General features: G+C 40.3%; 1 protein-coding gene across 1 annotated transcript in view; it reads right to left on the reverse strand.

Annotated features, from left to right (window-relative positions):
- LOC146494465 (metabotropic glutamate receptor 4-like) overlaps nt 1-13,555 on the reverse strand; it is a 214,981-nt gene that overhangs the window by 148,502 nt on the left and 52,924 nt on the right. The window contains exon 3 of the mRNA XM_085146101.1: nt 10,185-11,192. Coding sequence (XP_085002227.1) covers nt 10,185-10,718 — 534 coding nt within the window. The 5' untranslated portion in view covers nt 10,719-11,192. The remainder of the gene's footprint in view (nt 1-10,184; nt 11,193-13,555) is intronic.

A 13,555-nucleotide genomic window follows, 5' to 3' on the forward strand; every position in this document is an offset into this window, starting at 1 on the left:
TGTACTGAGTTAAAACCTCTTCATGCAGCTGGGCACGGATATTGTACTCAACTGGCTAGAGGGCAGTGAGTAATTTAAATGGCAAATTAAATTTTAGGTGTCATTGTGTTATTGCTTTTTATTTAGTTTGCTTTTGTTGACAAAGTGGCTATATTGGGAGTAGAGTCGCCTTGTGCCAGAAAGACACGTGATTTTGGGGTGTGTGTTCTCAGGGATTTCACCAAAATAATAGCAACTCATTTTGCACAGCTACATCTGCACGAACCACCACCCTATTTGCTCATGTCAGTGACTCACCATGAAAAAACACAGCCACATTGTTTTTTCTTTAATGCAAAATAATGATCGAACACACTATTTTGCAGAAAAAGTACAAATAGAAAAAAAAATATGTCTCAAGATTTTGATTCCTCTCCTTGTCATTTGAGTATGACAGTGCTTGACACAAGGCAGAATCACAACTTTCCCTAGTCCTGTTTATTTCTCAATTATAGCTTGAATATACTCTTTTCATGGTAAATCCCAACTGCCCCTGAACAGAAAGTGAGTCCTTTTGTGTGACACAGCAGTGACTCATGAGGTGCTCCATGTTGTCTCATGTGTTAGAAGGCTGGATGATGTCCAAGCTGCTTAGCCTGAAGACGGCCAAACTTTTTCTTTCCATCCCTGCTGGAGGGTAGTCTGAGGATATCGCCTGGCATTAGGCTGACAGAACAATTCCTTTAAGATCTCAGGCAACTTTACAGTGGCTCTATGAAAATTTTATTATATTGACCTTTTCTTCCTCATATGTTTTATATTTATTAGTCTGTGGAAGCTGCTGTGCTGAAATTAATAAATAACTGAGCTCTCTGTTCAGTCATATCTCAGCAGCTGACAATGTCACTTTGCCTCCTCAAAATAAAATAATAAAAAAGAAATTGCTCTCTCACAATCAATAAGGAAGCTGTCATGGTGCTATTGATTACTCTTCATTTAAAGCTGCTTGAGTTACTTAAGATTTTCTGTTTTCTCATTTTTGTAGCTTTAAACCTTTGTTAAAGTCTGAGTAAATTTTAAGCAGCGGTGCCTCACACAGCAGGACAGTGATGGACTGGTGGGTTGATGGTGAGATTATGCAGGTGAGACAGCTCCGAGCCTTTTATCCCACGCTCTTTTCAAGAAAACTATTTGATGGCTGTGCTCTATTTGTGGTGCTCTGTGTGAAGATGTGAGGTTTTGTAAACTTTTATAGAAAAGCCAGAGCAGGGAACAGACACATTAAAAGGCTAGAAATCGGGATTTTGCAACCGCTAAGGTATGGTGACAGTTCTAACACGGAGAACATAAGCAAACCCCGCTGGTATTTATATTGCGCTTTTCATTGTCAGTCTTGGCTTCTGGATTTTTTTCAGCAGTGCTCAGCAGAATAAAATTATACATTTAAAAAAGAAACAGCATTTTTTCCCTCCTCCTGCTGTTATTTCCTCAGTAGGTCTGCTGGTGCACACTAATTAAAGGAGAGTAATTAATTTGAGTGAAACCTAACATATCACCAAAAAAAAAAATGCACAAGAACAGACAGCCACACAGTAGCTTTTTTGTCACTGTGCTCTGTGATTACCAGCGGTGGTTCATGTTTCCTGCAGAGGGATTTTCAAACAGCAGGAGGACGGGGATAAAATACTGCCAGGAATAAAACACAAGGTTCTGGGCAGCCTTCACTCATGAATGTCCTGGGAATTGACCGCTTGGGCTTGGGTGAACAAAGTGAGTTGAGTTGGAACTAATCCTGAACTAAAGGAGCTGCTCCTCTGCTGTTAGAGCATGGTGGATGGTGGACGTCTGCAATCTGGGGTCGAGAAAGACGGCTTCACAGATTTGATTTGCCCAGTTGTGAAAGCCAAGTTGAAGGGTGTGCAAAAAAAGAAAACATGGAAAGCTCACTGGTCTTTGAACACATTCAGAAACATTGCTTCCTGTTTGTTTTTAAGGCAATTCACCTTTCTTTTGGTTTGTGTTGGTTAGAGTTTAAGGATGCATCGAATTAGTGCATGACATTTGCTCGGTGCGGATGTGTGGATTTCAAGGAAAAGGGCCGCGTGAATAAGCGAATATACTGTGTTGTGCAGCAAATTACACTCGGAGGTGCATGAGAGCGAGTTTAGTCAGAATGAGTTCTCGTGTTCAAAGCCTTCTCTTCTTAATCATCACCTAGTTCCAGGATGTTGAGCCTCAGGGAATTTGTCAAGGCACACCGGAGGCTGCCCGCGAAATAAAGCACTGACAAGTCAAAGTGTCACATGTAGCCATACCACTATTATTTTGTGGGATGACTTATTACACCAAGGTTCCCATTAATTTCAGGCATTTAAACCATTCTCATTATAAAACCATCAAACACTGAGAGAGTCATCTTGTCCATCAAGTTAGAGACATCCTACAACGTTTCCCTAATCATTGTGTTATTTGTGCAATGTGTCAAATGGCTTTGGTAATGTGAAATGGGTAAGTTGTAGTGATAAACCCTCACAGAAAGGTCACCATGCTATAAAGGAAAACTTCATTTCAGTCACATCTTGTCCTCCCAAGAAAAAAATAGCAATTTTATGGAGCATTTACTAACTAAATAGCAAATTATGTCCAGTGGCAATGAAGCAGAATCAGTTGCCTCTCAACGCTATAGGTCAAACTGTCAAAGGAGGAAAGAAGGTGGAGTACACTGATTCAAACAGGCTGATGTTTCACAATTACTCTCTCCTTGAGATTTATTGTTATTAATACATTCAATTTCCTGTTTAACCAATTATACAATGATAACTGAACAGTACACCAGAAGGACGTTCTACAAAAAAGATGGATTGGTTATCAAGCTGTTGAACTTAAGTGAGAGTTTTCAGTGTGTCACAATGGTGGCTCTCTTTTTACCTGGTTCAATCACCATAGTAACTAAGGCTGAACACGTAACCTGGTGGGGAACAGCTTATTATTAAATGTTTCACTTTAAGAGCTGCTAGAGGCGCCATATTTTTACTGAAGCTTTTATTTAGAATAGAATTTATCATATTCTTTTAGTGCAATATAGATTCTTTGCTGTACTAATATGTTATGTAAATGGCATGTTTTTGTATAGCGCTTTACTTAGTCCCTAAGGACCCCAAAGCGCTTTACACATCCAGTCATCTACCCATTCACACACTGGTGATGGCAAGCTACGTTGTAGCCACAGTCACTCTGGGGCACACTGACAGAGGCGAGGCTGCCGCGGATACTGGCGCCACCGGGCCCTCTGACCACCACCAGTAGGCAACGGGTGAAGTGTCTTGCCCAAGGACACAACAACTGAGACTGTCTAAGCCGGGGCTCAAATCGGCAACCTTCCGATTACAAGGCGAACTCCCAACTGTTGAGCTACATTCGATGTGTAGGAATACATATCTAATGTGTTAAGCCATATCTTACTAATACCACTAAATGATGCCCAGCTGTACAAACGGTAGGTGTCGCATAAGGTTGGTGGTGCAGAAAATGCATATCTTTTCATGCTTGGTCTTGTTTACACAGTTGGAAATGCATATATAAGCACAGATTAGAACATCAGTTTCCTTTGTAGTCTTATTTATCATCAAGAATATCTTTTCAGTCAACATAAGAAATTTTACTTCAATCTGATGACAAATTACCGTGATTTCCAGATCTCGTCTATTGGGATGGAGGCTGTGGAAACTGAATGTAGCCCACTGTGTTTAAATAAATACAATTTAAAGTTTCAGACCTCCAATGTGTAGCTGTCATATTAGAAAATACCTGTAGCACTGAAAGCACACCAAGCAGTAAAATAAATATAACATCTTGAGATTTATTTTGTCCATTTTAGTTGTAATGATCACATGATTCATATGATTTTCTGCAGCATTACCAATTTGTCTTATTTGTTGCACACTGTTTTATTTTTTACTGTTTTCATAGATGAATATCACCCGTTCCTAATAATGTCTATGATTGGAGTAGGCAGTGCTCAGCTTGATTTTGGGCAGACAAAGAGTCAAATGACATGTAAAACAGTCTTTTATGTGAGCGCACACAGAGGCAAAAGCAGAATGCCTGGGTTTATAACCACCACTGTGATACCAATTATCTTTCGATGGGGTCAAAGTTTTTATCAACCCAGCTGAGACAAAGAAAGCCTGGCTTTGTTGAACTTGCTTTATACCCCTCAGGTATGGATTGTCACAAATGGTTTGCTATGGTCTCCAGTGTGACTGATGATGATATAGTGGTGTCTCAGCCTTTTTGCACAAATAAAGGCTTTAAATTTGTGTGCGCTCCTTTTCGTCTAAAATATGTGCAAATAATATTTTGACTTACAGCTCGTCTTAAAATAACAAATTAATCCATTATTAACATACAATACCGATTTTTTTTAATGCCATTTTTATTCAGGTCCGACAGTGACAAAGATATAAACATTAATGTCTGGATGAATAGACGGGCCATTAACAAGAGAAAGTAAAAAGCATGTGCAGATTTTTGAGATCCTTTAAAGCTTTCAGCCTATCGTCACTGTGGGCTGATTGGGTAATCCAATAAGAGCCCTGTCTCAACAGTGAAATGCTGAGGGGGAGTAAGGCACTGTGCCTGAGGGGCTCTGCCTCTAATGAGGGAGGAGAGAGGCGGATGCAAGGTCTCTGCTTCACAGACAGCACAACAGGCAGCTGCAGAAGGATGACAAATTACAGGAAAAACCAACATAAAATATTTTAGTAGCAGCTTGAGTTTGCCTGGTACTGATTTTTGTCAAGTATGTCGACTGAACTCTGCTTAAGGAATGGACCACCATCCTTCCAAAAGATATTCTATCATTTGATGTTTTGCTAATGATGGTGAAGAGTGCTTTCTAAGAAACTGGTGAAAAGCATTTCCCATCAGTAAACCATTTAGTGACACCTGTGCATTCTATGGATTGGGTCATAGTTATACTGACAAAGGTCACTCCCTTAATGATACTTCCCAATAACTCAACAAATAGCAATGATCCGTCGGTTTAAACTGATTTATGGTGATTCAAACTATTCAAGGAAAATGCCCCACACAATATAAAAATCATCAGATCCCCTCACTAAAAGGGTCAAGGATTCCAGTTATTCCCTTGATTTGTCACCTGTCAGTAGATAACCTTCTTCTTTGAGCTGCTTTCGCAGTATACCCAGCTAACACCTCTGCTCTCTTCCTTCCATCTGTCTCCACTGTTCCAAACTCTCCACCAAGGAAAGTACTGCAGTCTGACTGTGCTTGCTTGTACCTAATTTAGAGAGCTGCTGTGCGGAAGTTGCCCAAGCTTCCCCCTCTTTGTCTAAAAGCTTATGATTGTCTCAGCAAGTCAGCTTCTATACCTGAAACAAGGTGCATGCTCCTGCAGTTTCTGACTGCAGCAACTGTATTCCTCAAGCCAGTCAGTGGGGCTGTTTTCCATGATGTATAAGAGATACAATCAAAAGCCTGGGGCTTTAATTACACACAGTCTGTCTTGAGTATCACAAGCAACCAACCACTAATTATTTCAAGTGCTGGTGCACTTTGCTCCTGCTTATATGGTAATATAAAGACCCGACAGATGAAAACACACCAAGAGCTAGACCCAGTGATGAGGGAATGAATAGAGAGAGCTTTCAATCCCTGGGCGTAAATTACGTAACAATATAGTAAAATATTCATGGAACACCATGGGGACGGAATCCTGGCTGCTCTGAAGTGCTGAGCAAACACTACACCCTCAGCCACTCCTCCACTAAAGAGGATAAGGAAAAACTCATAAGCAACGAGCTGAGAAACAATTGCAGTGATCAAGATTGCAAGCAGCACTGGTTCCAATATGTTGAGTCTGCATTCTTTCATTTGTGTGCCCTGTCAATCAAATTATTAGGAGAACGCGATGAAATAACTTGAGTTACATATAAAGCCGAAAGTAGCTTCTGAAATGATCATTCATACACCAATGTACACGCTGTACTGGAGGTCAAAGGGACTCATCAGCATCATCATTCAGCTTCAGCCCAACATCTCAGGTGAACATAAAAGAAATAAGCTGAAAGAAGCTACACCGAGTTTTTGAAGTCAGCAGAAATGGTGATGTGGAACCTTCCTTACCACACAAAGGAGCCCCACTTATGTTTTTATGTGACGTTAATGATGGAGGAAAACAGTCTGAATGTGACGAGCAGTGCTGTGTGAAAGTAATAAGTTAGCTTTACTTACCAGTAGTCTGTATCCTTAAAGGAAGAAAGAGAGTGGCTCCCGATGGACCTCAATAACTTTTACACCCTGATTTTCAACAGTTTAAAACACAAATAGTATTTCTTCGAAAAAGCTATGATGAAAGTTTATAGTTGCAGGTTTTTAATAGAACAACCAGCCTATGGCATACATACATGTTGTTACATGTTACATACATACTGTTTCTGCACCTGTTTTTATTTTTTAACTACAATCCCACAAACTGAATTGTCCACATCTGCCTTAAGTAGTTATTGCCTGCATGTCCCACACAATGCCTTTGAACAACTTTCAGGCAATAAGATTATTTTTTAGGGGTTTTCTTTTCCACTGGCACTACCAGAACATGAAAACCAATGTTTCTTAAATTGCTCTACTTTGCCTTTAATCTTTTTTTAGCCACAGTAGTAGTACCTTGGAGCAAGTATCACCCTTTAAATACTATACACCAGTTTACGCAGACAAATACACTAAAATTCAGATCAACTGTTTTATTATACTATAACTTGCTTTATTTAGCTAAACATCAGTTAACAGAGGAATCAAGTAATATACTGCAGAGAGAGAAAGAGAGAGACAAATATGCAAAACCATTTTGTGATCTGGTGTAGTGTTAATATTTTTTCAAAATATTAAACCCTGTGTTAATATTTTTCACCTGGGGCCACTTCTCGGCCCCCTACAAATCACATTTCCATGGCTTCCTGTTTCTCTATCAGTGTGATTCATGAAAAATTGTTCCGCCTGTCAAGTACAAAATAGAAGATAAGTTGATTAAAGGCTTTTAAGTCTTCCTAGTTCTCTACAATATATATTTGAAATGCTATACACAGGAATATATTTAACAAAAAACTTTAAGAAGCTTTGCCACTATTATTGAAACAAACTTTTCTTTTCTTTTTTTATTTGCAGCTCCTATAAAGCATTTGGTGGGGAGATAAGCATCATCAAAGACAAACACAACCCAAGGGGAAAACTATATTTACCTGTTGTGTCTGTTATATATATCTATATATATATTTCTAATTTAGTCACACTGATCAGTGCCTATTTTCCAGACTGTCTTTCAGTGTGCTTAACTATCTGCCATATTTAAGGTGAATACAAAAATAATAATAATAGTAACAATTGTCCCTATAATTGATCCAACATGTAAAAGGATTACAAACAAATCAAATCAATCAATTCGTTACTTATCTGCACTCTGTTTCCTTTTCTATGAAGTAGCAGCCTTATGATCAGCCTGTTTACTTCCCATGTTTTGTTTTGTTTTTTTAAATAAAGCAGGAAATGCAGTGATAGAACACCTCCTTGTTTTTTTGCCCGTTAGTCGATGACTATTGAAGGCTGACGCATTCACATGTGTTCATTACCTAAAAGCTTTCTCTCTTCCCATTTGGTTCTACTGCCATAACAGAGAGCTGCACTAGAGTAGGTCATGGTAATTCAGCGTCAGCACTGTGATATACATAACATGCTCAGCTAATAGCTGCTCCCAATACCTCACATTACATGCACCATGTCAAGGACAGACTGGAGATTCTAGGAATGCACATAAAAGTGGATTTGGCCGTTCAGTGCTTGTGTGAACATTTAAAGATAACTTCCTTGTGTAGGAAAATACAGTAAAATACAATTTACAAACTCTGTAATATGTCCACTGCTCTGTTTCCAGCTGCCTTTGTTATAGACGTGTTTGTCTTTTTCAAATATCAAAGTGTATGTCTTATTATCTTTGCAATGATTTTTCTGTAAAAAGGTTGTTTTTATCAGCCATCTCTTGAAATATTGTATAGTGTTTGCTACTTGAAGTGCACTAGCAGCATCCTGTAGTGTTCTCCTCTGCCCCTTAGAGGGATTTGCCAAGTCATTCTCAAGGCCCTGTCAAGGAGGCTGTTCGAGCCCACTGGGCAGATACCTTTAAGGCCATTGTCCGTCAAAAAGGATTGCTGCTTATTCTGGCTTGAGCCTCTAGGGTAAATAATTTGTCCACCCCAGCCCATCCAAGGCCTATCAAAAATATGAGTTGCACTACACTCAGAGGAAACTCTTTGCCCAAGTACACTGTGTTTTGGATGGTGCAGCTCTATGCCCTTTAGAGGAGGAAAAAAGGAAAAGGCAAAATAATTTATTCCCACAACAGGATTTGGCATGCAATTTGGAACACACAACATCTCACTGGCAAACTCCTGTCCAAACACAAGCTTGCCAATTAGCTGTGTGAAGATGTCTCACAAGCCATCTTGCGAGTGGACAGGCCCTCCTCTGGCAGTTCGTGCGCCGTCCACAAGGAGTCCTGGCAGCCTTGTTTGGTGGGAAATTTGCTATTGGAGAACTGTAGAGCAACATGAGGTGCAGCAGTCATTGGAGGGTTTTGGCCTCCCTGGATACACATCTTAGCTACGTCGTGAAAACTGCGTCTGGTGTCTTGCCATCTTGCCCTCTGCATGAAGTTTAAAGGTGCATGTGTTGGTGTGTTTCAGCTCTTGCTTTTCAGTGTTTGTGCTCTCTGCTAAGAAATGCCTCATAGTTGTCGTGTTTTGGCTTGAGCAGAAAGGATGATGACGAGTGCTGTGGTAACATCTCATATCGACTCAGTGCGTACAAAATGGAGTCCTGTACAGGCTGAACTGATGTTGACACATGTCGTAGGCTGTTGGGCAGTGTACTCACCAAGCTGTGTTGACTGCTTTCCTCTGCCTTGCTGTGCAGTAACACAGTTCCTGTGTGAGCTGTGTCACCAACTTCATATTGCTCAGTGGGTACAATAATTACAAGGTTTTGTGACAGATTTTAGCATGGCACCAGAAAAAGAAGAAGAAGAAGAAGTCACTCCAGTACTTTGGAGAATTTGGAGTCTCATTCTTTGACACCAATCAGGCTTCTTTAGGATGGAATATTGTACTATGTACCTTTCTACTCTTTCTGTTGAGACGTTTGTTGACCTTAGCGGCTGGCTGGTAGAACTTAAAAGAAGTTAAATCAGTGTCACGGCAGGTGTTACTGACCTGATCTTCTTGTAACAAATAAAGTCTGTGTAAATATCACAAAGGCTATCTAAAGTATTACCTATAATTTGAACAACAGTGGAAGCTCTAACTGTCTTCTCTGCTCCTCAATAGTCTCTTAAAGCTTAAAGGATAAGGAAGAGGAAAAGTAAGCCCCTCATATAGTATATGTTCAGTCCTCAGACAGTTACATTCATACAGATTGACTTGCAAATTGTTAGTCAGTGAATTCATGAATAACTAATTAGAGATCCTCACTTGCCTTCATAGACCAAGGGTTTCAATGCATAACCACTGTTTTCTCACTGCTACCAAGTCTAAAACAAAGACACAATCCTTATGCTCGTTAGTTTGGATGTCACCTGTTATTTGGTTTGACAGCATTAAGCAGGTATTATATAAACCTTGTCAAATATTGTTTATGTTTTGTTCTCATTCGCACATTTCACATCTGTTAACCCAAAACAATGCAGAGTCTCATTTTATACTCTATGTCCAATAGTAGTGCAGGGAGCTCACGGTGCCATGCATGGCTTCCCTGAATTAATTAGAAGAGGGCTGACTGACGACCATTGGCAAATTAATGTCATTAATGAGCAGAATTATGGTATAATGATTAGCGCCTAATTTTCTGGACAGTAGGAAAATGTTTGAAACTGATGTCATTTAGACTTGTGAAGAAAAGACAGATAGGAAAGCTGGATGAACATGGCCTAGGAGAGGTTGTGTTTACTTTTTTATACTATATTTACAGTGTGGTGATGCTGATGTGGTGTAATATTGGTTATACTGTTTTTCATTGAAAGTCTAGTGAATTTAAGTTTGCAGCACAGGATATGTTTTGAGGTATTCCTTGTAAAAAGCACTTTCCAAACATGATTAGAAAAAGGGAAATAGGAAGTATATACTGAAGAGCAAACTGACCTTGAAGAGACGCAAAATGTTGGCTACCATGATTGACACGGAGCTGGCAGATGCACCAATTACTCCCACCACTCTCTCGGGCTTAGTGATGATGGGCGGCCCTCCGCTGAGACATTTGACATCAGTTGAGTCTTTCTCAATCAGTGCCTGAACAAATGTCAGCGACTGTTCCAGAGCGTGGGTGTCCCGTGAGCAGGTGTCTAGTATGCGTGCCCCCAGAGTGATATTAGGCAGCAGCTCATTGTCATTATTGATACGATCCAGGGCAAATAACATGGCCTCCAGCCTATGGATTCCTTTCTCCTTCTTCAGCTCTCCACAAGCTTTGCCGTCATTTCCTCTCGCGTGCACCGGAAACAGCCCGCCTAGGGATATGTCCCCATCAATGCGTATTGAGTTTAGGTGTGTATGGCCCGGCATTTTCGGTTTGGCAGCCAAGCAGATCAAGACATAACAAGCCAGCAGCAACACCCAGCAGCAGACACCTTTGTGGCAGCCAATCCATGCTCTCTCAAAGCCTCTTTGCAGAGTCATAATGAAAGGCTAAATCCGCATCCAAATACAAATTCAAGTCCTTTGAAAACGAAAGAGGTGTGCACACATATACCCACACACACATACAAATGTCCTGAAGGTTTAGCCGCAATATTTTTCAGAGCACAGTTGTCTTCAGAAGTCTCTTCTCATGGTTTCTAGCTCTGCAACAAATTCGCTAATACTAATTATGCAGCTGTGCTCTCTTTATCTCTTACCCTTTCTTCTTTCCTCTTTGTGTTTCACTCACTTTTCCTGCACCTTAGAGTTGTGGATACATGCAGTAACTAAACAGTACAGAGTGTTCTGAGGTGGAGTCCACAGAGAGCAGCTCTCATAAGGCAAGAACAAAGGTGGGAAGCTTGCCTCTCTTCTCTAGTTTTCCAGAATCACTCAGGTGCATTTAGCTTTCCTCTTGGTGTGTCAAACAGGCAGAAAGTTACAAGGCCAGCCAGTGGGCTCCACAGTGGGTGCCTGCAAAGAGAGAGAAGAGGTGTCAGAGGCCCTGAAGAAAAGAGCAGGAAAAGCCACTTTTGGAAATAAAAGGAAATGAAAGATGGAATCTCAGTCATCCAATTTCAATAAAGATGGCTTTATGCAGGGTTTGGCATTTTATTAGTGTCAGTCAATGTTAAGGTTTTCTCTTTGTAGAATCTCCTAGAAAAGGCACACTTTATGGTTAGTGTGTGTTAGAGAAGCTCCAATGTCACACACGCTTTTTTAATTGACATCATATTCAAAGGGGCACATAATGCTTGCTTTGGACAGCCAAAGCTCTTGTCTAGTTTGTAGATTTTTAGATTCAAGCAGAAATAATACCAGAACCCAGCACTATACACAGGAAATCTATTCTGTGTTGCACCCATGCCTCAACTGCTTTCAGAGTACTGCAATGAATTATTTCTATGTGCCTTGAGCATAACTGATTTGCTCCTGGTTGGCAGTGTTCCATAGGCTTCATAACGGCACACTGCTCTCTTCATGTAGATCGTCTCCAGAGCGTTATACCAAAGGTTATGAAACACGCAGCAAATTAAGAGCACAAAATTCTGAAAATCAAAAACCACATTCTTTGACTTGTGAACTTATTCACTCTTTGCACATCTTATCCCTCATAGCCTTTCCAATCCTTTGTATCAGCTGTACTCTATTTATATATGTGTGTATGTTTGTGTCTGTGTGTGTCCTTGTATATTCTTTCAAAGACAACTGGCTTCCTCCACAGCGCCAGACTAATAGAGCAATGGATCTGGACACAGTGGGAGAAGCCTGCAGTTGTCCCTCTCTCTCAATTGACCATCACACACACACACATATCTGTCAGGCTTTCCTTCATGCTGGTTTTGTATGCTAACATACAGCCCCCTGCTGTGTTTCAGCCTGTAACAGAGGACACAAAGGGCAAAAATTCTCTTAGGATCACAAAGTTGCGCTACAATGCACCAGCTGTCAGACCATCACTTCCGATTGGTGATATCTGAAGTTATTTTTAATGCAAATGGAAGTGAAGTCTAGTAATAGCTGTTTTTTATTTTAACATTTTTCTCTAATTTTGCAAAAAACTTGCCTAGCTGTCTCAGAAGTGGAGGGGTCAAGAGATTTTCCGTGTATCGTGAATTATAGACAGCCTTGTTTGTGCTCGTCGCATGTTTGTGTTGCTTTCTTTTACTTTAGACTTCATATCAAATTATAAAGATACAGCGCTAACGCTGCACAGTGGCCTATCTTGTTCTGCCTCTCCCATCCTGCTGGGAACCAAAAGGAGATATTTATATCATTCTGCACAGATCATCCTTCTAAAACATAGCATTCATAATGGATGAAAGCCTACCAGTCACTGCAAAACATCCCATTCTGGGGGAAAGCCTCGAAGAGAAGGCAGAGGGAAAGGTAGCTACATGGGTTTAAATATGAAAAGAGTTGAAAATAGACAAATAGGTGGAAAAGTAACCTGACAAACAGATGGGGGTCAGGATAATGATGATGGAGTAATGCCTGCTTTTTCACCACTATTAACATCCATTTTTTGCACATTTTTATCACCTTTTTTATCAGCCATATCAATATATTAATATCAAGTTTTCTTCCATATTCTTTTATGTCTGTATTTGGGTCTACTATTCACAATTCATACAGTCTGCTTCGGCACACTGTGACAGAACGAGCTGACCATGTTGGACGCAGACCTTCAAAATAAAATAGGAAACAGCATGGAACGACATAGACATGATAGCACAAGTTTGACAACATGAACAAGAAGACAAGAAACATGACAGATTAACACAGAAGAGTGAAACATAGCTAGACTAAACTTAAGGCAACCAAATGATAATCCTATTACTCAACATATTTCATATTTCAACAACTGTATTTATCTTTGTTATATTGTAAAAAAAAAAATTCCATGAGACCACTGTACCAGCCCGTAAAGTGGGGACAAAAGCTCCAGGCTGGGAACTTCTTATTCAGCCCATCCAATTATCACTTTGATTACACACTAAGCAGCCACAATCAAGATAATTACAGTGCACCTCTCCACAAAACAACCAGATAAATGCCTTGAGAGCTGGACAATACTCTGGTAATTGAGTCACATTCTAAGAATAAGCCTTGACATGTGAAGATGAAGTCCTGCCTACCTCTCGAGATCTTTTTAGAAGAGGTGGACAGCAGTACCTTCACTGTCATCACTCTGGAACACCGCATACACAGTGGCAGCTTTACCAGATGTTTAGTCACAAGGCCCAGATGGGCAGAGCAGATAAACATCAGCTGTCTGCTCAGAGTATGAGTTGGGGGTAAAATGCAGAATCCACATAGCGACTGTCTCCCCTCGC

Source organism: Neolamprologus multifasciatus, chromosome 20 (genome assembly GCF_963576455.1).
Source record: "Neolamprologus multifasciatus chromosome 20, fNeoMul1.2, whole genome shotgun sequence".
NCBI classification, from domain to species: domain Eukaryota; kingdom Metazoa; phylum Chordata; class Actinopteri; order Cichliformes; family Cichlidae; genus Neolamprologus; species Neolamprologus multifasciatus.